This window comes from Chrysemys picta, chromosome 2, assembly GCF_011386835.1.
Source record: "Chrysemys picta bellii isolate R12L10 chromosome 2, ASM1138683v2, whole genome shotgun sequence".
Classification (NCBI taxonomy): domain Eukaryota; kingdom Metazoa; phylum Chordata; order Testudines; family Emydidae; genus Chrysemys; species Chrysemys picta.
The window spans coordinates 200,592,562-200,616,366 of record NC_088792.1 but is presented as its reverse complement, the minus strand read 5'-3'; the positions used below and the strand labels follow the sequence as shown (position 1 = coordinate 200,616,366).

The 23,805-nt window shown below is 42.9% G+C and overlaps 1 protein-coding gene across 11 annotated transcripts in view; it reads left to right on the top strand.

Annotated features, from left to right (window-relative positions):
• The window catches only part of LDLRAD4 (low density lipoprotein receptor class A domain containing 4), a 419,045-nt gene that overhangs the window by 214,268 nt on the left and 180,972 nt on the right, over positions 1-23,805 (top strand). For 10 of the 11 annotated variants that reach the window (XM_065585209.1, XM_065585212.1, XM_008164407.4 and 7 more), the window contains one exon: positions 10,099-10,239. The exons of the other annotated variant lie outside the window; for it this stretch is intronic. In XM_065585209.1, the coding sequence (XP_065441281.1) occupies positions 10,099-10,239 (141 nt within the window). The remainder of the gene's footprint in view (positions 1-10,098; positions 10,240-23,805) is intronic. 11 annotated transcript variants of the gene reach the window in all.

Genomic DNA, 23,805 nt, shown 5'->3' with positions numbered 1-23,805 from the left:
TTTAATACTGCAGCATTAATATAATCTGAGATCAAATTTCCCTAAACAAGCGGTGACCCAAGTTTGGGAAACACTGCTGTATAGGATGTTGATCAGGTGGTTTCGCAGTTTCTTTGAGAGTGTGTGGCACAGTCTCTCAGCATAGTTTGTGTGATATGTAGATTGTAATGGATTTTTTATCTTTAGTCCTTTTGGTATGATGTCCATCTGTTTGCATTTAGAAAGGAAGGTAATGTCTGTCTGTATTTGTAAGAGTTTTTTCATGATGGATTTCCACTCCATATGGCTAAATGCAGTGCCTTGCTACTCTGAAACCAGTTTATTTACTGTTTTTGTAGGCCTTGCTGAAATGCCACGTATGGTGACAATTAATGTAAAGCAAATTAATGATTGGCTTTAATTGATTTGAACTGCTATGATTTGAACTGCTACAAAAAGGTTGTAGAGCAGTTTTTAAACTAGGAGATGGGGGAAAGCCAACTGCTGCAGAGGAGTATGTGGATCGGACAGAGACTTCTCTTAGGGGAGAGTCGAATAATAGAGAATCTCCAGGTTATAGTCAGGAGCAGAGGATGGAAGAGGATAAAGTAGGGGCCAGATCAGATGATAAACAGTCACATAAAAAAGAATCTGACACATCAGAAAAGGGCAGACAAATAAACAGTGACAAGTTTTTAAAGTGCTTGTACACAAATGCTAGAAGTCTAAATAATAAGATGGGTGAACTAGAGTGCCTTGTGATAAAGGAGGATATTGATATAATAGGCATCACAGAAACCTGGTGGACTGAGAGCAATCAATGGGACACAATCATTCCGGGGTACAAATATATCGGAAGGACAGAACAGGTCGTGCGGGGTGTGTGTGGAGGGAATGTCATTATATATGAAAGAAAATGTACAATCAAATGAAGTAAAAATCCACATGTTCCATAGACTCTCTATGGATAGAAATGTCATGCTCTAATAAGAATATAACATTAGGGATCTATTATCGACCACCTGACCAGGACGGTGATAGTGATGATGAAATGCTAAGGGAAATTAGAGAGGCTATCAAAATTAATAACTCAATAATAGTGGGTGATTTAAATTATCCCCATATTGACTGGGAACATTTCACTTCAGGACGAAATGCAGAGATAAAATTTCTCGATACTTTAAATGACTGCTTCATGGAGCAGCTGGTACGGGAACCCACAAAGGGAGAGGCAACTCTAGATTTAGTCCTGAGTGGAGCGCAGGAGCTGGTCCAAAAGGTAACTATAGCAGGACCGCTTGGAAATAGTGACCATAATACAAGATCATTCAACATCCCTGTGGTGGGAAGAACATCTCAACAGCCCAACACTGTGGCATTTAATTTCAAAAGGGGGAACTATGCGAAAATGAGGGGGTTAGTTAAACAGAAGTTAAAAGGTACAGTGACTAAAATGAAATCCCTGCAAGCTGCATGGGCGCTTTTTAAAGACACCATAATAGAGGCCCAACTTCAATGTATACCCCAAATTAAGAAACACAGTAAAAGAACTATAAAAGAGCCACCGTGGCTTAACAACCATGTAAAAGAAGCAGTGAGAGATAAAAAGACTTCCTTTAAAAAGTGGAAGTCAAATCCTAGTGAGGCAAATAGAAAGGAGCATAAACACAGCCAAATTAAGTGCAAGAATGTAATAAGAAAAACCAAAGAGGAGTTTGAAGAATGGCTAGCCAAAAACTCCAAAGGTAATAACAAAATGTTTTTTAAGTACATCAGAAGCAGAAAGCCTGCTAAACAACCAGTGGGGCCCCTTGATGATCGAGATACAAAAGGAGCACTTAAAGACGATAAAGTCATTGCGGAGAAACTAAATGGATTCTTTGCTTCAGTCTTCACAGCTGAGGATGTTAGGGAGATTCCCAAACCTGAGCTGGCTTTTGTAGGTGACAAATCTGAGGAAGTGTCACAGATTGAAGTGTCACGAGAGGAGGTTTTGGAATTAATTGATAAACTTAACATTAACAAGTCACCGGGACCAGATGGCATTCACCCAAGAATTCTGAAAGAACTCAAATGTGAAGTTGCGGAACTGTTAACTAAGGTTTGTAACCTGTCCTTTAAATCGGCTTCTGTACCCAATGACTGGAAGTTAGCTAATGTAATGCCAATATTTAAAAAGGGCTCTAGAGGTGATCCCGGCAATTACAGACTGGTAAGTCTAACGTCTGTACCAGGCAAATCAGTCGAAACAATAGTTAAGAATAAAATTGTCCGACACACAGAAAAACATAAACTGTGGAGCAATAGTCAACATGGTTTCTGTAAAGGGAAATCGTGTCTTACTAATCTATTAGAATTCTTTAAAAGGGTCAACAAACATGTGGACAAGGGGGATCCAGTGGACATAGTGTACTTAGATTTCCAGAAAGGTCCCTCACCAAAGGCTCTTTGTAAATTAAGCTGCCATGGGATAAAAGGGAAGGTCCTTTCATGGATTGAGAACTGGTTAAAAGACAGGGAACAAAGGGTAGGAATTAATGGTAAATTCTCAGAATGGAGAGGGGTAACTAGTGGTGCTCCCCAAGGGTCAGTCCTTGGACCGATCCTATTCAACTTGTTCATAAATGATCTGGAGAAAGGGGTAAACAGTGAGGTGGCAAAGTTTGCAGATGATACTAAACTGCTAAAGATAGTTAAGACCAAAGCAGACTGTGAAGAACTTCAAAAAGATCTCACAAAACTAAGTAATTGGGCAACAAAATGGCAAATGAAATTTAACGTGGATAAATGTAAAGTAATGCACATTGGAAAAAATAACCCCAACTATACATACAATATGATGGGGGCTAATTTAGCTACAACAAGTCAGGAAAAAGATCTTGGAGTCATCGTGGATAGTTCTCTGCAAATGTCCACGCAGTGTGCAGAGGCGATCAAAAAAGCAAACAGGATGTTAGGAATCAATAAAAAGGGGATAGAGAATAAGACTGAGAATATATTATTGCCCTTATATAAATCGAATACTGCGTACAGATGTGGTCTCCTCATCTCAAAGATATACTGGCACTAGAAAAGGTTCAGAAAAGGGCAACTAAAATGATTAAGGGTTTGGAACGGGTCCCATATGAGGAGAGATTAAAGAGGCTAGGACTCTTCAGCTTGGAAAAAAGGAGACTAAGAGGGGATATGATAGAGATATATAAAATCATGAGTGATGTGGAGAAAGTGGATAAGGAAAAGTTATTTACTTATTCCCATAATACAAGAACTAGGGGTCATCAAATGAAATTAATAGGCAGCAGGTTTAAAACAAATAAAAGGAAGTTCTTCTTCACGCAGCGCACAGTCAACTTGTGGAACTCCTTACCTGAGGAGGTTGTGAAGGCTAGGACTATAACAGAGTTTAAAAGAGAACTAGATAAATTCATGGTGGTTAAGTCCATTAATGGCTATTAGCCAGGACAGGTAAGGAATGGTGTCCCTAGCCTCTGTCTGTCAGAGGGTGGAGATGGATGGCAGGAGAGAGATCACTTGATCATTGCCTGTTAGGTTCACTCCCTCTGGGGCACCTGGCATTGGCCACTGTCGGCAGACAGGATACTGGGCTAGATGGACCTTTGGTCTGACCCGGTATGGCCTTTCTTATGTTCTTATGTTATGTTCTTATATCATGCTTGAGTTTTTTATGTTGGGAGGAGGTGTAAAAAAGTCTCATATTAAATTTCGCCATGAAGACATTAAAAGTGTAGGCCCAAAGTAGCAGTCCAGATATGCTAACCTCCAGCAACCTTGTGTTTGATATTGACCAAGCAGAAGTGGTGTATCGCTTAGCAAGCTGTTAATTTGCATTTTTATGTTCGTTTTTATAGAATTTTCCCCACATTTTCAGTTGCACTTTTCAGTTAAAATATCTGCAAAATCTGAACCCCTTTGGACGTACTTTTCTGCTCTTGCAATCTGCCAGTGTAGCTTTTCTCCTCTGTTGTCACAGTTATGCATGATACTGCATTGGAGAACTTGTTATAGAAATGAATTCCAAAGTGCTGCAACTATAAAATGTTAATATTGAAGCAGATCTTTCAGTTGCCTTTGCAAATATGCAGATAATGACACTCTTAGTTTCAAAAGATTCCTCTATTTAGCTATGACTTTACAAGAAGTACTTTAGTGGGGAACAAAAAGATAACCAAGCCCTCGAATTGTTCTTTACTCTTGAACAATAGGGCAGGAAGAGAAAAATATTTTCTTGCACAATTTGTGCAATCGAAATATTATGGAGTAAGAGTGAAATAAAATTGAAGCTGAATTATGAGGACCTTATTTAGGCAAAATGCTGGAGTAAGGACCTCAAGATTTGAGCCAATATAAATAAAATGTAAAAATCTGTCTAAGTGCAAAGTAAGTTGGTGAATTTCTTTGGTAACATTTCCATACAGTACCACCATACACTTGCTATTGTATGTCCAAAAAATGTGTTTGGTACTCCTGATGTTTCATTTGATATATCCCCCAAAGCCACTTACATTTATTCAGAAAGTTCAGTAGGAAAAGTTATTACCATTCTCTTCTCACCATTCATACTTCCCCTTCTTTGCTCTGACCATTGTTATCTTTCACTCCAGACATACAGGCAAATGCCATGTTCTGGAGCGGTTAGAAGTGCTCTGTAGGGATGTGATTATTGTTCCTGCGGTGTCTGTTCACAGTGGGTCCAATGCAAGCCATATTGAGGTCAATGTAAAGACTCCCTTTGACTTCACTGGGAGTTGGATACAGTCCCATATCATTAGTGAGAGAGATCACAGATCACTTCAGAGTTATGCAGAATCAGAATTTTGGCTATTCCAGAGTTTAGCCCCAAGGAAGCCTTGAGTACTGAAAAAATCCACTTAAAATAAAATACCTTTGCATGTTTCTTAAATTGATATTAAAGAGACACTTCCATTTGAGTCCTGCTATTTTCCTTTTGATTACATATGAGTGTCTGGAATCAGAATACCCCAGAAGAATATTACCTTTGTTTAGAAATAGATACTTCCTATCTCCTGTGTGATAAATCTAGAGAATATTTGCCATGGAAATTGGTCTAGTGAGAAAGCCTAATGCAATCATATTAATGGAAAAAAGTATTTTTTTACATTAAAATTTAAATATTTACTATTGGGCTTCATTCCTTGGTAATTTCTCCCCTTTTGCCTAAAAACAAAACATTTAAACTTTTAGTATGAGAACCATGCGGTGGCTATGGGAGGAAAGAATTGCATTCATACCCGTTAAAATGTTTGAAAAATAAATGACTTTTGAGAGAACAGAATGCTCTCTACTTTTCCGGAAAGGACAAGAAAAACAATTCCAAGGAGGCCCTAAGACAGTCCTGAAATGTGTTTTGTACAGTGGTTGGAAATCTTGTAAATGCTATTGCTGATGAACAATAGGACATTATAACCTGTGTGGTGGCAGAAATAGTAAGTGTAGAGCTTAAAGGAGAAAATACTGTTAAAAGTTTACAGTGTCTGGGGTCTGTTTGGCTTCAGGGCAGTGAAATTTTCATGATCAACATTAGGAATTGTGGTGCATCCTTAGTATTCACAAACACTGCTCAAGGATAGATCGATACAGTTTGAGAGATAAGCCAAGTGATCTCGAGGGCACCCACTCTAGGCTCCCGACTCCTCAGCTGTCACCTCTCTTGGGCAGAGACCTTTGTCTCTCTCCCTCCTGATTGGGGTTTTTTCAGGCTGCACAGTTCCCCAGCAAGCCAGACAGCCTAAATGCCCAGCGTCTGCACTTTTGTTTTTTTTCTCCTGAGGTATGAACAGCATAAATGCCTGCACTTATAAATTATCACACGGCCCTTTCTAAGCAAGCACATTTATTCTTAAGGTGAAAGCCTTACAGAGAAAATATATTAAAAACAATCAAAGAATGTATATGTATGCTAATAAGCTTACCAGAGGTCACTGCCAACTCCAACAAGGGCTCTGGCAGGTGTTCAGTCCTTCAGACCCCCCAAAAGGTTCTGTGGTTACAAGCTCATAACAGCTTTTGCTCAGAACAAGCCCACATATGCAAAGGTTAGCCTTTCCTTTATACAGCTTGGGTCTTTGATCTTCAGAGACAGTAAACAATCCGTCAGACATTGATTCTATCCTCAGGGCATAGCTTCAAAAGGTTGGGTCTGGAGGTGGGAATTTGCATTTTCCTCCCTCCAGGTGTTTCCTAGGAAACCCACATAACTTTGTCCCAGAATTTCCTTCTCGTTTGGCACATTGTTTAAAATAGTCCTTTGAAGCTCATAACACTTCCCAGGGTTTAACTTGGCCACATTTCCCCTTAGAGAAATTACATACAGTCCCACAATAGTACATAAACTTTGCATTTGTAATACAATGGACTCCACAGCTATTTAAATATAATTGAATAACATCTACCAAAGGTACTGCACAGCCACGGCCTCTCTTAGAAGCCTATTCCAGAGCGTAACTAACCTTCAGTCTTCTTTTCTAAGATTAACACACTCAGCATTGGGCGGCAGATATAATAGGTCAGGGAAGGCCCTTCCTCCCTGGTTGCAGGTTTGGTGGGGGAAATTTTTGCTTTTTATTATGCCCCATGCAGGTTCTGGGGCGGCTGAGAGGCAGAATGTGCTATTCAGTTTCCTGGGTGCATTAGTAGTAGTCTCCCAGGACTCCTGGGACGCTGAGTAACACATACTGCCTCCTCAGCCACCCCAGAACCTGCATGGGGCATAGCAAAAGCTCAGGTTCTTCTTCCGGAAGAGAGAAGAAGAGAAGAGCTTTTGAATTTTCGCAGGGCAACTTGGAGTCTGCGGAGGGGAGGTATGGCTGAGGGGACTCCGGCCAGCCCGGGGCTCCTCCGAGCAGGTGGGGGGCTTCTGGCTCCGGCTGGCCCGAGGCTCCTCTGGCTGCACGGGGGAGGGTGGGCAGGGGGTCTCAGGGCTCCAACTGCATATGGGGGAGGGGATCTCGGGCTGCAAGGGGTCTGAGGCTCCAGCCGCGTAGGGAGTACAGGGGGTCTCAGGCCATGGGGGGGAAAGGAGGTCTTGGGGATCTGGCTGCAGGGGGTATCTGGGCCCCGGCCATGGAGGGGGGAGGGGTCTTGGGCTACGAGGTGGGCAAGGATCTCAGGGCTTGGGCTGTGGGGTGGGGGAAGGGGGTCTCGGGACTCCAGCCATGGGGGGAGGGGCGGGCGGAAGTGGCAGAGCCAGGGGCTAGCCTCCCTGAAGCGGGGCTCCACCCGCTGCCCATGACGCTCTTTTTTTAACCTTTTCTCATAGGTTAGGTTTTCTAAACCTTTTATTGCCATCTCCTAGATTCTCTCCAGTTTATCCACATCTTTCCTGAAGGGTGGCATCCAGAATTGGACACAGCACTCCAGCTGAGGCCTCACCAGTGCCAAGCAGAGTGGAACAATTACCTCCTGTGTCTTACATATGACACTCCTGTTAATATATCCCAGAATGATAATAGCCTTTTTCACACCTGCATCACATGGTTTACTCATATTCGGTTTGTGATCAAAAACAGCCTCAAATCCTTTTCAGCAGTACTACTACCTAGCCTGTTATTCCTCATTTTGTAGTTGTGCATGCGATTTTTCCTTCCTATATGTCGTACTGTGCACTTGTCTTTATTGAATTTCATCTTGTTGATTTCAGACCAACTCTCTAATTTGTCAAGGTCATTTTGAGTTCTAATCTTATGTCATCCATCCCTGCCCCCCCTTCCGCCAGCTTGGTATCATCAGCAAATTTTGTAAATATACTTTTCACTCCATTATCCAAGTCATTAATGAAAATATTGAATAGTACTGGATCGAGGACTGACTGCTGTGAGACCCCACTACATATGCCCTCCCAGTTAGACAGTGAACCACTGATAACTAATCGGAATAAAATTTTTCAACTGGTTGTGCACCCACTTTATAGTAATTTCAGTTAGACCACAGTTCCCTAGTTTGCTTCTAAGAATGTCATCTGGGACTTTGTCAAAATCCTTACTAAAATCAAGATATATCACATCTACTGCTTCCCCCCATCCACTAGGCCAATAAACTGCCAAAGAAGGAAATAAGGTTGGTTTGGCATGATTTGTTCTTCACAAATCCATGCTGGCTATTCCTTAGAACCCTATTGTCTTCTTGGTGCATACAACTGGCTTATTTCATCATTTTTTCCAGGATCTTTCCAGTATTGAAGTCAGGTTGACTGGTCTATAATTTCCTGGGTCCTCTTTGTTTCCCTTCTCCAGTCTTCTGGGACATCACCTGTCCTCCAGGAGTGCTCACAGATAGTTGCTAACAATTCCAAGATTGCTTCAGCTAGCTCCTTAAGTATCCTAGGGTGAATTTCATCAGACGCTGCTGACTTGAATGCATCTAATGTATCTAAATATTCTCTAATCTGGTCTTTCCCTGTCTTGGCTTGCATTTCTCCCCCCTTGCTGTCAATATTAATTGAGTATCTGGTCACAATTAACCTTTTAATGAAGACTGAAGCAAAAGGCAGTGAAGGCATAGCCAGAGTAAGGATGGATACTGAATGTCCCTAAAGGTGATCCTCTACATCATACATGTTGGCTGAATGATGTGGGGAGAAGCTTACATAGTCATTGCTTGTGCTGGCACTGCTCCTGCTGTATGTTCTTTGAGTAGATGAAGGATTTCAGTCTCCAGGGCTGTTAGCCTGGCACCTTTCACAATGAAGAGATTTACGCCCTGGCGTTCACTTACACTTTCATACTAGTAAGGAGAAAAGCAAAGGGATAAAAAGGAACTTGAGGAAGTTTTGTCCCTAAGCTTTACAGAATTTGAGGCATAGATCTTCCATTGTTAGAAGAACCTGCCTTGGTGAAAAAGTAAAGCGTAGGCAGACTCCTGGGTAAGCCCCATTGATTAGTGAGAAAATCTTTATCTTCCTTTGGCACACTGCCACAGTTGAGATCAGCAGAGGCACTTGAGTAGGAGCTGCCTCAGTATTAATGAGAGGAGGCTGCTGGCAGGATGTTCTCTGTCAGAGATCCTTGATTTTGGAACTCACTCCCCCTGCGAGGTCTGCAGAGGTGATATGTGTTAACTTTCCAGGCATACTGCAAACACCATCTTTCCAATTTTGTTAGTGCTATATTTGTGGGTGGTAGCAAGAGTTTGCAGGAGCAAGTCTTTGAGGAGGATGGAATATGTAGAGATCCTTCATGTAGACTCTTGACTGAATTGTGTCCCTAGAAGTGTGTGTACGTCTGCTCTGGATATCAATAGGAATTGCATGTACCTTCATGAGAGTAGAATTTAGCTCTAACTAGTCTAATCTTAATTTGATGAGTGGGGCTTTAGTGGCACAACCCTCAGTAACATTACTGGAAGCTATGTATATATAGATAGATAAGTTTTGATATCATTATCTATTTATCTATGAACTTTAAGATTACAAAGTCAAGCACTGAAAAATTAGGATAAACCAAAATTAAGACTGCCTTCTTGAGTGTATGCATTGTGACACAGTCTTAAAATACATGATCACATATTAATTTTTCTTCAGAATTCCTGCATCATTCAGGGGAAATCATCTATTTCTTTGTAGTAAAACAGAATTTAGAAAACTAGCACCCCGTGATCTACACCTTCACACTAAATTGAAGAAGTTTTAGAAACTTACTAAAATGATACGTAACAGTTGCAAAACAATAGGGGCATCTGGGAGTTCAATGTGGAGACAGCGAGTTCGTGCTCATAACTAGCTAGGAGACTGGCAGTTGGGAAGGTGAGTAAAGGAATAACTTTACGGGGCTGAACAGGATTCGTGGAGATTATCGACTACGCTACCTCTTTAAAAATTGATACCATTTTACGTCATGCAAGTCTGAAACCTGGTGGTCTAAAATGTATCTTGTACAATTAATCATTCACTAGTTATAGTTATTAAGCCAGCACTATATTGTGTGATTCAGCAAGAGAATGAGAATGGCGCATCCACTATTATAGCCCCTGCCTGAAACTAAATTCGTTTTCAGTAATTGTAATAGCTGCCATTATAGCAGTATTGTACAATGAAAGAGAAAAGTAAGCACTGATTACATGACAGTTTTTGTTGTGCTTTTTCAGAGTGCAAATTCACCTGCACCAGTGGTAAATGCTTGTATCTTGGTTCGCTGATTTGTAACCAACAGAACGACTGTGGGGATAACAGCGATGAGGAGAACTGTCTACTTGTAACAGAGCATCCACCTCCAGGCATCTTCAGCTGTAAGTACTTAACTTACCTTTTGTGTGTGTCTGTTGTGCACACTGTCACTTCAGAATTTACTTTTATGGTTGACAGTTTGGTTTACAGTATGTTTTGGGAAGGTGCTGGGTGAAACGGGTATTAAAGGTTGTTTTTCTTCACCAACAGTAATTTGTAATTTGCTTTCTCTAAGCAATAGCTTCCTTCAGCCAGGAAGTTTCTAACTCTGGGGAAGTGATAGCATTTTTTTTCAGTACTGCAGCTATTCTCATGATGATGAGCTCTTATGGGACATACAAGGTTATTGCCAGTTGTTGAGAAAGTTTGTTTCGAAAATATACAATCTACATTCATTTATTTTAACACATTCCTAGAAAAATGAAATGTTATGTCAATTTCCAGAGCTTAATTTGGCTGCATGTAGAAATTGTGTTTTATGCAATAGTTGTCCGTTAAATGAGTTTATTTTTATTCTAAAAGCAGTGCCTGCTTTCTGACAAGAGTGAGTCTATGTGCGTGTTTGTGTGTCCGTGTAAAATATTTTAATTTTCTATTCTTTGAAATACAATAATCTCTTTGCACAGAATGATAGAAGTTTATTGGCATCTGTGTATATTTCACATTGACCGGTGCACACTTTAAGATGTGTTCTTATATCTTAATGCTTTTTCATAATTTGGACATTGAAAATTATTTGGCTGTAAATCTGTTGTGCATACAGAGACATACCATTTTCAACACCCATTACAGAAAGCTTCCTATACCCCAGTGGAATGGGTCAGCTAGCACATTTTCTTAATAGTTTGGTTCTGTTATACAGTACTGGTTAAGCCATTTCAACTCAGGTTGAGAGGATGGATTAGGGACAGCCATTTTCAATCATTTTATTAAACAAACAACTTGTTGTATTATGAGGTTGTCAATTTTAATTGTTGTAAGGCCTCCTGCAACCCAGGATGGGAGCTTGTTAGTAGAGGAACATCTGCTTTAAATCAAAAGAATAAATAAAAAGATATATGGGGAAATAATAGTCTCAATGGCGAACCAAGGAGAAAAAAGATAAAAGCCAACAGTCAAAATAGTAGTTATAAACAATGCTCAAACTAATTGGGGTATTTGTCACTTACTGGCCATTAAATATGCTCTTATATGATACAAATTAGTACCAGTGGTGTTACGTAACAGAAGATTATTCTGAATAAGGCAATAGATCTAGTAGTCTGTTAGCTTTCCAGCTTAGGAAACTAGCTTTCTAAAATAGTTGTTAAAGTGAAGTCCACAGGATCTAAAGAGATGACATTTTGAATTAAGGGAGTTTGGGCATGTTTTTGCACAGTGTTTTTAATAGGAACCCCTATGAGATGTTGTGTGGGCTTGAAATGACCCAACAGCTAATATTTCTAGTGGCCCCCATATCAGTGACTGAATGGTAATAAAAGTAACACCACTGCCCACCAGAGGTGTTTTCAAATAGAGATTTATACCATTAGTATCACTATGTCACCTGTATTGTAGGATCTTTTGGTTGATATACACCACCTTCCATAGAATACACAGGAAATATCACTGAAACAATATGTAAATATGTTGGAAATCTTTGTCTTGGTCTAAGTTCCAGCAGGATTGACCTCCTCTTTTTCTCTTGGAGTCACTTTATCTTTAGGTGGTGTCGCCTGGCACTAAAAAGTGCTAATGACTTCCCACTGCTATATTATATTTAAAAGTGACCCATCTCTTTTTGTTTTGACTTTTTCTTTCTCTACAAACTGTTTATCTGACTTCACAATAATGCAAAATTAACACTGCTATGAATGTTCTGCTTGAATTTGTTTAAACACGCAGTACCTTGATAACAGTAATCCATGTTAGGATGTGCATTCCTTGGCTCCTGGTGAATTTCTCATTCACTTGTATGTCAATAGTCAAGCCCTGAACACACTGTTTTTGCTTATTGCTTGATCTAGTTAAGTTATGTCAAAAGTGATAGAATGATTTGTGGTGTACGTGATGCCTGGACTCAGTGATGGCAGAAAAGATTGTGCTTGAACATTTTTAATAGGATAAATCTGCTACCACGACCTGATGCCAGGATGAACTCTACTGATTTGGCCTTTCCAAAGATACTGTTACTGACCTTTTTTTCGTGGTCACCCACAGTACCGAGAATAAATGAGTGCAAAATGGCAAAGACAGTGCTTTTAAGAACGAGCATCCAAGGAAAATTAAACATGCCAGTACTAACCAGGACATTTGCTGCAGCATATAGGGAGCCCAGCAAACAGTTACCTACTTAACTTTGCATGAGTCATCCCACTTCAATGGGACAACTCACATATGAAAAGTTAAGCAAATATGTAAGTGTTTGCAGGATTGTGGCCTGATCCGTTTTCCTCTGCTGATTTACAGGAAGAGTCTCTCTCCCTCTTGAGGGGTTTGCCCCTGTACAGCGGTGAGAGATTATAGGCCAATTAGGTCATATGTATACTTAGGGTTACCATATTTTGTGCCTCCAAATGGAGGACACTCCCCGGGGGCCCGGCCCCGCCCCAAGCCCCGCCCACGCCCACGCCCCAACTCCGCCCCCTCCCAAAGTCTCCGCCCCCTCCCCTGCTTCCCGCGAACATTTAATTCGCGGGAAGCCTGAAGCAGGTAAGGGGGGGGGGGAGGAGGCGCGGCCCAGGCTGGTCCCCCCACGGCTCCAGCCTGGGTCGGCTCGGGCCCTGGGGTGCCGGCCCCGACCGACCACCCCCCGGCTCCCAGCCCCGCGGGCCCGGCGCACCCCCCGGCTCCCCGACCCCGGCTCCCGGCCCGGCGCACCCCCCGGCTCCCCGACCCCGGCTCCCGGACCCCGGCGCACGCCCCGGCTCCCTGACCCCGGTGCACTCCCCGGCTCCCGGCCCCGGCTCCCCGACCCCGGCTCCCAGCCCGGCTCCCCGACCCCGGCTCCGAGCCCAGCTCCCCGACCCCGGCGCACTCCCCGGCTCCCCGACCCCGGCGCACTCCCCGGCTCCCCGACCCCGGCGCACTCCCCGGCTCCCCGACCCCGGCGCACCCCCCGGCTCCCCGACCCCGGCGCACCCCCCGGCTCCCCGACCCTGGCTCCCAGCCCGGCTCCCCGACCCCGGCGCAGACCCCGGCTCCCCGACCCGGGCTCCCGGCCCGGCGCACCCCCCGGCTCCCAGCCCCGCGGGCCCGGCGCACACCCCGACCCCGGCCCGGCTCCCGGCTCCGCGGGCCCGGCCCGGCTCCGCGGGCCCGGACCGGCACCGCGCCCCCCGGCTCCCGGCCCCGCGCCCAGCCCGGCCCCCTACACCATGCCCCCGGCCCCGGACAAAGAGGCCCCGGCCGAGCCTCCCGATTTTCCCGGACATGCCCGGCTTTTGGGGATTTCCCCCCGGACGGGGATTTGAGCCCCCAAAAGCCGGACATGTCCGGGAAAATCCGGACGTATGGTAACCCTAGTATACTAGAAAAAAATGTGTGTTTGCTAACACAAGTTAAAATCCTAGTGCAGACAAGAAAAGTTGTAGTATTAATGCATGTTAGTTGGTGCAGGTAAATTTTAACTAGCAAATATATTCAAACTGCACCTTGCCTTGTCTACACTAGGATTTTAACATATATTAGTTAATGTGTGTTAAAATCCACTTTTTCTCCTAGTTAAAACAAGGCTTTAGTGTGTGGTGAATGACTCTGTCCAACCAGCCTCCTAGAAAGCAGCCTCTGTCAACTTGAGGCAGCACAATTTATCATTTGTATTATTACTAACAGTAGTAGTACTTATTTAGTACTCTGGTAATAGAGCACTTATCACATAGCAGCTATGTGCCTATTTAGAGGTCTAGCATATAGTAATTACAGAAAACTGTGATAGGAAAAAAAAGAAACAAAAGCTCAACTAAACTTGCATTGGATAAGAATGCAAACGCAGAGTTTTCACCATTGCAGTCCTGGGCTCAGTAATGACTTGACATGCCTTGCAAAGTTCCTGTACGCTTACTTGTGAGAGACCTGTAAAATTAGGACTGTCTGAGGAATTCAACAACATGCCTCATTCTACCAGGGCACAGTTCATTTGTCCTAGTTTTTTCCAGTGTTTGTGCAGCAAGTGATTCCCCTACCTTAGCCTGCCCAGGCTTCTAGGAAGCAATTAGGTTTTGAAAGTGGCATAAGGAATGGAAAGTTTAAGGCTGCTGTCTCTTTGCAGCACACAGTACTGCAGCCAAGAGTAACTGAGAAGCATTGCATCTTCTAGAAATGCTGGAAATCTAATTCTTAGTTTGTCTGGTTGACTGTATAGCCTGTTTTCAGTGAAACTGGTTGTGTGAAGTGTTCTGTGTGTACACATGGGCATGCTATTTAAACAAAATACTGACTTGTGTGAAAATGAGATGAACTATAAAATGAGGCAGAATCCATCTCTCATGTCACATGAAATTTATGTACACATCAGGTGGTAAACTGTCAGCATTAATGAGGCTGACACTTAACTACAGATTGGGGTAGTAATGTCAGGGCTTACTATGGAATCTTTATTTTCCTTGGTGAGGTAAATAAATATTACTTCCCCACACCTTTTGTGACAGCTGTGTACCTTGTAAAAATCTATAGGGGGGTTGAAGAATGATTCTGCTTTATAAACAAGAAACTCAAACAAAGGAAAATATTTTGTTTAATAACAAAATAGAGAGGTTCAAAAAAGCCTTTTGCAAGGCTCTCTTACTGTGTCATTGAATTTGTGCAGATAAAAACAACCTCTCAGATTTACATTTTGATTGTGTTTCTGCTTTCATGTGTGCCGGGCTGTCCCACTTCAGGTGAAATTTATCCATTTCTTTAAATATTTAGCAGTCTAGCGTAGATGTTAATGAAAGTCTGGCACTGCTATTTTGAGAATTGCAACAATGATAGTAATTTTCAGTGTCAGATTACTGCTTTGCAGAGGGGAAGGGAGATGGGAGGAGGAGAGAGAAAAAAGATTGTTTCACTTCTAATAGAGTTTGCCATCAGCCTGGCTGTGCCAGACAGATGGATCATGAATACTGTCTAGACTCTCTCTGCCTGAGTGGAGCTGTGGTCTCTAAGGACAATCAATGAGACGCCAGCTTAAGTAACTGGGGAAAGTCAGGACGAGCTCTCCTCTAATCAGATAGCAATCAATGCAGATCCTGCTTCACCAGGCTAGACACAAGGCCCTCTGTTACTGATAACAGGTCAATACCGATTTCAGCTGAAACTTGTCTATTATTAGGCTTTAGAGGGAGAGAGAAAGAGGCATAGTATTTTAACGCTATTGATTTCAACTGTATATGTCCAGAGAATGCAGAATGATTTAATTCAGGAGTGTGGTACTTGGGAGGAACGGTGGAGAGGGGGAAGCCGTCATATGGCTATAAAACATACACATCAATCTGTTTAGTTAGGGCCTGTATTTATTGATTGGTTTAGTCAGTGTATGCACTTGGAAATGCCCCTGCTGCTCACTTTCCCTCAGTTTGGTCTGCTTGATCAGGAAGCATTTTTTTTCTGGCCTTTTTCCCCTCCTTCCTCCATTCAGATGATGTGTTGTGGGGTATCCAGCCAGCTCTGCCCTCGCTTTGGTGTGGGGATGCTGTGCTAACCAAGGAAAGCCTCTGGGAGATGTTATTGAGCTTAATGCTCTTTGGTACTGTAAATTTTCATTGCTTTGCTACTAAGTACCAGTCATTTCTTGCTCATTAAATAAAACTGTGTGAAGTAGACCTAGAAGTGTATGCTTCTTAACCAGCAGAGTTATAACAATGGTTGGATTTAATACATTTGGTATCTTACTGGAAATGGCAAGATGAATCTCTGGTGAAATGTTGCAGAATTACCCCCAGTGGTCTCAGTTCTGGTTCTCTGTATAAAACCAAATACTCCATTGTTGGTTTTTGTTTACTTTTAGAAAATCCATTTTGTTTTAATTCTTTAACCCCTGTCTTGTACCTTGAAATGCTAGAAGCTGTACGCAAAGTGTTTGTTTTTTTAAATTGTTTATTGTCTGCAGATTTTGAAGTCCATCAAGACAAAGTTGCTGTTAATATAAATCTAAAGTTTGAATGAGCAAAGCATGATCTGAGAGTAGTATTTGAGTTCTGTGTTTATTTAATTTTGTTTGTTTGTTTGTTTGGTTTGTTTTCAAAATATCAAGTGCTGTTTGCCTTTGTGTGGAGACAGGGGGTGGAATCCTGGTCCAGTGTAGTCAATGGCAAAACCCCTGCAGACTTCAGTGGGACAAGCGTGCACCCACAGTTCTCTGGAACACTGAGGTATTAAAAAGTGTGGCAAACATCCAGGCGGATTTTTAAAATAAGAGGCAATGTCTGGGATTTTTCGGATTTTTGCAGAGCAGGCGTTGCAGCTCAGAAAGAGCTGTCTCTGTGACCCGATTGGTCCCTCCTTTGTGGCTGCCATCCTGCCCACCTAGGCGCCGGCTCCCAGCCCTGGGGAGAGGGAGAGGCCCACAGGGAGGCGCTGACTGATGGGCTGGCATTGAGGCCTGGGCTTGTGCCAGCTACCCTGCCACCATGACAAGGAGCAACACTGCTCCCCACCTCAAGAGTGAGGCTACAGATACCCCCTCCAGCACTCCTCAGATTTCACCTCCAGCACCCCCCAGGACCCCTTCCAGTATACACACACCCCCTCCAGCACCCCCAAAATGCCCCTTCCTGCACCCTCCCAGTACACAAAACCCTTCCCATCCCCCAAATACCCTCTCCCAGTGCACACACCCCTCCAGCAACCCCCCCCAAATACCCTCTCCAACATCCCCCCAACTATACACCCCCAGCTGCTTCTCCTTCCACTCCTGGCAGTGTTCTCTTTTGGGGAACCTGAAATATGGAAATCCTAGTATAAGAAAATACATAAATTGGAATAGCATGGAGAAACTGTGCTGTAATGTTAATGTCAGCTCACAGTACTACATGTTGGACATTGTTCCTGTAGAGATATGTTTGTAGAAGATTATGATTTAAAGATGCTCCATCATAAGGGACAGTATTATGAACATGGGAATTTGAGATGTGTCTTGGAGGGAGAGGGTTGGGAACACCCCATGTCTGTGTACAGCAGTTCACCAGAGACATTCTCCAGTTTGTTTTATTAAAGTTTTATTCCTTTCTTATTCACTGGTTTGTTATTTAATGAACCCCAAGATCATTACAGTTCTCACCCCCATACATTTTCAGTTGCAGGGGAATTTGGCCATAGAATTTGGTAGAAGTTGTGTGGCTAAATCTCTGTACAATTTCTTAATACAATTTTCTAAAATCTTTCCAATCTCACTTTTACTTTTTTTCCTCATTCATTCAAATATAATGATAATTGAATAACTCCTAATTATGAGCATTACATCTGTGCTGTGTTTGTACTTGGCTAACACAGGTGTCTAGATGAGCAATGATAAATTGTATGTCATTGGAAATCTCTAGATTGTCTTCTCCCAAGCATGCAGCTAGTATAAACACTGTTTCTATTTTCATAATTGTTAAAGCATTACTGAGGTGGTGTTTTGAAGGGGCTTTTAAAAATAATGTGCAATAACAAGCCAAATAAACAACCCTCATCCCCTAAGAATACTGTAGACTAATGTTTGATAGTTTTTTATTCTGCGGATGTATGCCTGACTCTGTACCTCCAGAGACTCTTCATATTTTGATCAAATGAACAACTTTAATTTCTCTTAAGCAGAAACATGTCGCCCTAGGAAGCCATCCTCTAACATTTACATTTTAGCCATTGGAACAACTTCCAAGGGTTGTGGTGAATTTTCCATCCCCTGGCAATTTCTAAATAAAGATTGGATGTTTTTCTAAAGGATGTGCTCTAGTTCAAACAGGAACTATATCAGGGACTTCTGTGGCCTGTGTCATGCAGGAGTCAAACTAGATGATCACAGTGGTCCTTTCTGGCCTTTGAATCTATTGTTCTATTTCAGTCAGAAATGGCACACTAGATGGGGAGGGCTCTGAGTTACTATGGAGAATTCTTTTCCAGGTGTCTGGCTGGTGGGTCTTGCACACATGCTTAGGGTCTAGCTGATTGCGCTGTTTGTGGTTGGGAAGGAATTTTCCCCCAGGTCAGTTTGGCAGAGAGACTGGGGTTTTTTGCCTTTCTCTTCAGCATGGCACAGGGTCACTTGCTGGCTTAAACTAGAATTCTCTGTAACTTGAAGTCTTTAAATCATGATTTGAGGACTTCAGTAACACAGGAAGAGGTTAGGGGTCTTTTATAGGAGTGGGTGCAGCAAGATTCTGTGGCCAGCAATGTGCGGGAGGTCAGATTAGATGATCATAATGGTCCCTTCTGGCTTTGAAGTGTATGAGTCTGATTCTATGAGACACATGTACAGTAGTTCACATTTAGGTTATTTGTGATACTTTGTATTGTACTACTACAGGTTCTCTAGTATAATTTGTAAAAATAATGAAGTCTTAATAATATGGCGACACCCGGAAGCCTCTATTGTTAAATCTTTGAGGCTGAGAGGCATCTATTTTTTGGTGAAGACTAAAAGTGTATGGATTAGTGAAATAATGAGCTTCTACTTCCTCTGTGGGGTGTGTTTGCATGTGTGTGTGCACGCATGTGTGTGTATATATGGAATTGCAAAGTGGAGACCACTGGAATAATGAAATTCCTTCAGAGAAGGATTTGTGAAATGGGGGGACCCCAAGCCATGAACTGCACACGTTCTTTCTTGTAGTTTCCTGAGGACTGTCATCTTGGAGCTCATAGAAAGCGATGCATTTTGGTGGTTACAGCAGTCTGTGTTGTTTGGAAAATTATGTACAAATTTGTGCCCTCTTTAACCAAAATATATTGCCTTTGATACCGAGTAAGCCACCTGTTCTTCAGAGTCAGTGATTAAAAACAAGAACAGACATGCCATCTTATTAAAAATCTAAGACCTTACTCAGAAAAGCAGTTGAGCACACGCTTAAAGTTAAACGTGTGTAAGCACCATTCCTTAATATGAGATGTTTTCATTACTTTGGGTCTAACTGTTCCATTATAAAAAGTCTTGGTCCAAATAGCAGCAAAATATATATGATAACAGGCTCTGTCACGGTGCAACTAAATATAGCTGTGGATGCTTCCGAATTTAAAGATAAGGATGTCATATAAATGTTAGTGGGTAGGGGTTTGGAATGGGCCCATGAAAATGTAGTGTAGCATATGTTCCCTTATGGTAACAAGATCTAGTTAAAACCTACCTGGTTCTTTAAAATATTCCTTAAAAAGTGATGGTGTAGTGTAATAATGTCTGGCCAATTGAATCCCATGGAAGAACACTTTACTTCTGGGTATATAAAAAGCATAGGATATTTAACCTGGTCAGAGAATTTAGCATTATGGTGAAACACTGAGGGGGAGAAAAGTGCTCCATCTCTCTTGAATTTCATAGGCATAAGAGTGAAAGAAGATGGCTTTTAGGATCCACCATAGCAAAAGTCTCTCACAAATCAGCAGACATTGGCTCACACTGTTTCTTTCTATTAAGCATCTACGTTTCACATTCTGGCATTTTTTATAGAAAAATTTGGATTTCTCTTCCTGTTAACATTGTATTGTCTTCTGAATAGTGGTGTTAAAAACTCAAAAACCTAAGGACCATAGCCGCCTCATGCAGAATTTTGCTATATTTAGTACTGGACCAAATTCACACCCTTCCCTCCCCCCACCACATGAAAGCTGGATTTGAGTTTGGTCTATAAGATTTAAATTTAAAAAGCACAACTTGCCAAGATAGGGTCTGATCGTGCACCCGTAACTGCTTAGCACATCTCAGGATTAGTCCCCATGCATTATAAATGTATAAAGTATACTGTAGTGAGCCTGAGTGTCCTCACTCCGACTGGGAGAGTGAGGGAGCCTTAGATGCCCCTGAGAGGGCGGAGCCTAGATCGCCGCACCCCCGTGGCTGGAAGTATAAAAGGCCAGCCTGGCAGCTCAGTTGGGGGAGAGCCTGCAACGGAGGACGACGCTTGACCTGTTCTCCAAAAGCCCTAAGAGGAACCTGCGCCTGGCTCTTCCCGACCCCCAGCTGTGGACGAGGACTGGCCCGGAGTACCCGCTGCCGTTTACCCTGAAGAGCCGGAAGAGGCCTGGATTCTGCAGGTACCAAACCCTGGGGAGGCAGGAAGCAGCCGGCTGCAGAGCCCAGCGTGGCTCAGTTGGCGTGTTGCGGCTGGATCTCCGCCAACACAGGGGCAGCCAATCCTGCCCCTGTCAGGGCCCTCGGCTGGGACGCGGTGGAGTAGGGTGGGCCCGCGTCCACCTGCCAGCCCACCCCCGGGTGGCTGACCCCCTACACAGTGCAAGGAGGCTCTAGCCCAGCACAGGAGCTCCCTTGCCACTCACCCTTAGAGACTGTTTGCTGTCTGCCTGCACTCTGCCCAGGTTAAAGCCAGCCCTGAAAGACTGTTTGCTTGCTAGCCTGCCTATCCCCGCCCAGGCCAAAGCTAGCCCTGAAAGACTGGTTGTTTACTGGCTGCCTGAGCTCCGCCCAGGCCAAAGCCAGCCCCTCAGAGACTATGGGTATGTCTTCACTACCCGCCGTTTCGACGGGTAGCAATCGATTTATCCGGGATCGATATATCGCGTCTCGTTAAGACGCGATATATCGATCCCCGAACGCGCTCACCGTCGACTCCGGAACTCCACCAGAGTGAGCGGCGGTAGCGCAGTCGACGGGGGAGCCGCGGTCGTTGATCCCACGCCGTGTGGACCCCTGGTAATTCGATCCAAGATACTTCGACTTCAGCTACGCTATTCACGTAGCTGAAGTTGCGTATCTTGGATCGATCCCCCTCCCCCCCCCAGTGTAGACCAGCCCTGTGTGTTTACTCGCTGCCTGAGTTCTGCCCAGGCCCCAGACAGCCCTGATAGACTGTAGTCAAGTGCCGACTACCTGAGCTACCCCAGCCCAGACTAAAGCCTGGTATTGACTATTTGGTCCTGACCCCACAGGACTAGCCTGAGTGGCCTCCCTCTGAGCGGGAGAGTGAGGGAGCCTGTACATATACAATCATTTATGTTTCATTTACATCTTGCACAAACAAAGAATGAATAGACACTATTTATGATTTAAGAAAAATGTCAGCAGTTGCATATTATAAAAAGATCTACAGCAGCATCCCTATGAAATGCTAAGTGTGTAGGGTATTTCCCATTTGTAATTAAAACAGAAGTAGAAATTGTTACAATTTTGGGAATAAAATGAGGTTCTAAAGAAATATTTTTGTTGATTCAGCAAAAGCCGTAATAGGGAATGCACTTCTTCTTGAGCCACTGTCAGAGTAACGTAAAATAGTGATGATTCAGCAATGGTGATATTTTTTCTATAAATGTTAAGCTATGTTGGATGCCTTATTCAAGATAAGCATCTTCTCCAAACAGTGAAACTGTTCAAGAAACTAGAGAGATGTATACCTGAGGAAATGGATGTTCTGGTAGTGCTTGCTTAAATCAGAACCTTTCCTTGTAGAATGTATTCGTCTAACAGATTGTTACAGTACCAATAACTTCATTCTTTCTTTCCTTCGCATTCTCCCTCAGACCCCTTTTTCCCTTCCAGTATTGCTGTGTAATAGGTTCGCAGAGGTGAGAGGGAATAATGACGCAGTATGTGAATATAGAGTCTGGCACCTAGTAACACCTTGATAGAAATAGAAAGCTGTGAACACAGTATTAAAATATGCTAACAAGCTGCAGGAACTAATGGGCTGAATTTTTACACTGCAGATGTTCTCCCGGCACTTGTGCTGCATGCAGTAACAAATGTGTGGAACTGATGATGATATTACTGTGTTCTTGGCAGTGCTGTTCTCTAAAATGATCTCTTGCTTCTTTATGTTTTGCTGAGGTTTAGAATGTTATCCTCTATGGACTAAAATAAAGAATGTAAGTATATCTATAAAACAAATCTATACCTCTTAGTTTGTGGCAGTTTGCTTTCAGCTGTCTGTAGGTAGTAGGTTATGACAAGTCAGATGAGTCTTGTTTGCATAGAGTTATTTTTATTCAGCCATACAGTATTATATGTATGCATTCAGTATTGTAGAGGTGTTTCTAGATCCTGTGTGTGTTTAATAAGTCTCCTGCAACATGAAGGGTCAATGTTCTTGAAATCTTACTCATTTGATGAGAAGAACTAAACTATATGGAAACATAAGTGAGATACTGTACACACACTATCTAATTTACAAACAACCTCCTCCTATCTTCCACTATGCTAAGATTCTATGTTCTTTTGGAAGGAAATTTTACTTCTGGGTTCATTTGTCCCACTCCAGCACCTCAGTCTGTCCATCCATGTCTCCCTTTCATTGTCAGTACTCAACAGAAAATAACAATAATCTCTCCCTCTCCTCCCTACCATCCAATTATTTTAATAACAAACAGTCTTGACTTGCTTCCAGTAGGTTCTGGCATTCCTGAAGAAATCTGTATTCATGCTGGCAAAAGATTTGCCAGATGCCACTTGGAATCATTACTTTTGTTTTCAGTCTTTTTCTTCTTTCTCCTTAAAGAGGTTTTTGTAAATAACAAAATGGAAGACCCATATTGCTTTTGTTTGTCAGACTCTGTAGCTTTTGTATTGAACGCCTGTTTGCGCTAAGATACGTACGGTACTGATGGTCAGCCAAATGGCTCTGGATATTAGTAGTAGATGATAGATTCCCTCCAGGAAGTGCATTTACAGTGTACCTACAGTACAAGGCTTTCCAACCACGCCGCCTTATACCAAACCTTTGTGAGGAAGGTGTGAGGAAAATGAATTCCATTTGTGCCTACTGGAAAAGGAAGGGTAGGGCTGAGATGACATGAAGAATATGGATGGTCTTGTGGACAGGGCCTGGGTCTTGGTGTCAAGAAATCTGGGTTCTTTTCCTATCTCTGTCACAGATTTCCTGAACGACCAGGGGCAAATCATTTTAACCTCTCTTTGCCTTCATTTCCCTATTTGCCTTCATTTCCCTACATCAGAGGGGTGTTGTCAGAATAAATTAATTAAAGTTCATGAGGCACTTGCAATGAGATGATGAGAAGCCACAGAGGTGCCTATAAATAAATAACATGAGAGAGAAATATGCTAGAGAGCACAGGACCATGGACATACTTTTACAGACGTCCCAGAATCTTAAATTCAGCTGAATATTGTGATTGTGTAGAACAGTGCATTCATCACAGGATGCTCCTTGTGCCTGGGTTTGGTGAAACAGCTCATTTTTCATCTAGCTCCCACTTCAGACAGCAACTCCAGCCCTGCGGTGGTCTCTCTTGTCATGATTTGGCTTTCTGGCCAGATCACTTTAAATTCTCTCCCTTTCCAGGGTATCAACGTCTCCCACTTGACAATGGTCCATCAGTATGATGTCTTCTGCCCATACAGGGTTCCTCTCCTGTTCCTCTCTTCTGTCAGAGTAGTATGGCTCCAGAGCCAGGGCTGAATTAACCTTTTGTGGGCCCAGCACCAAACATATTTGTGGGCCCCCATGTAGTTGTTATGAGCCCCTTCTGAGTGTGGGCCCAGAGCAATGGCACGATTGGCACCA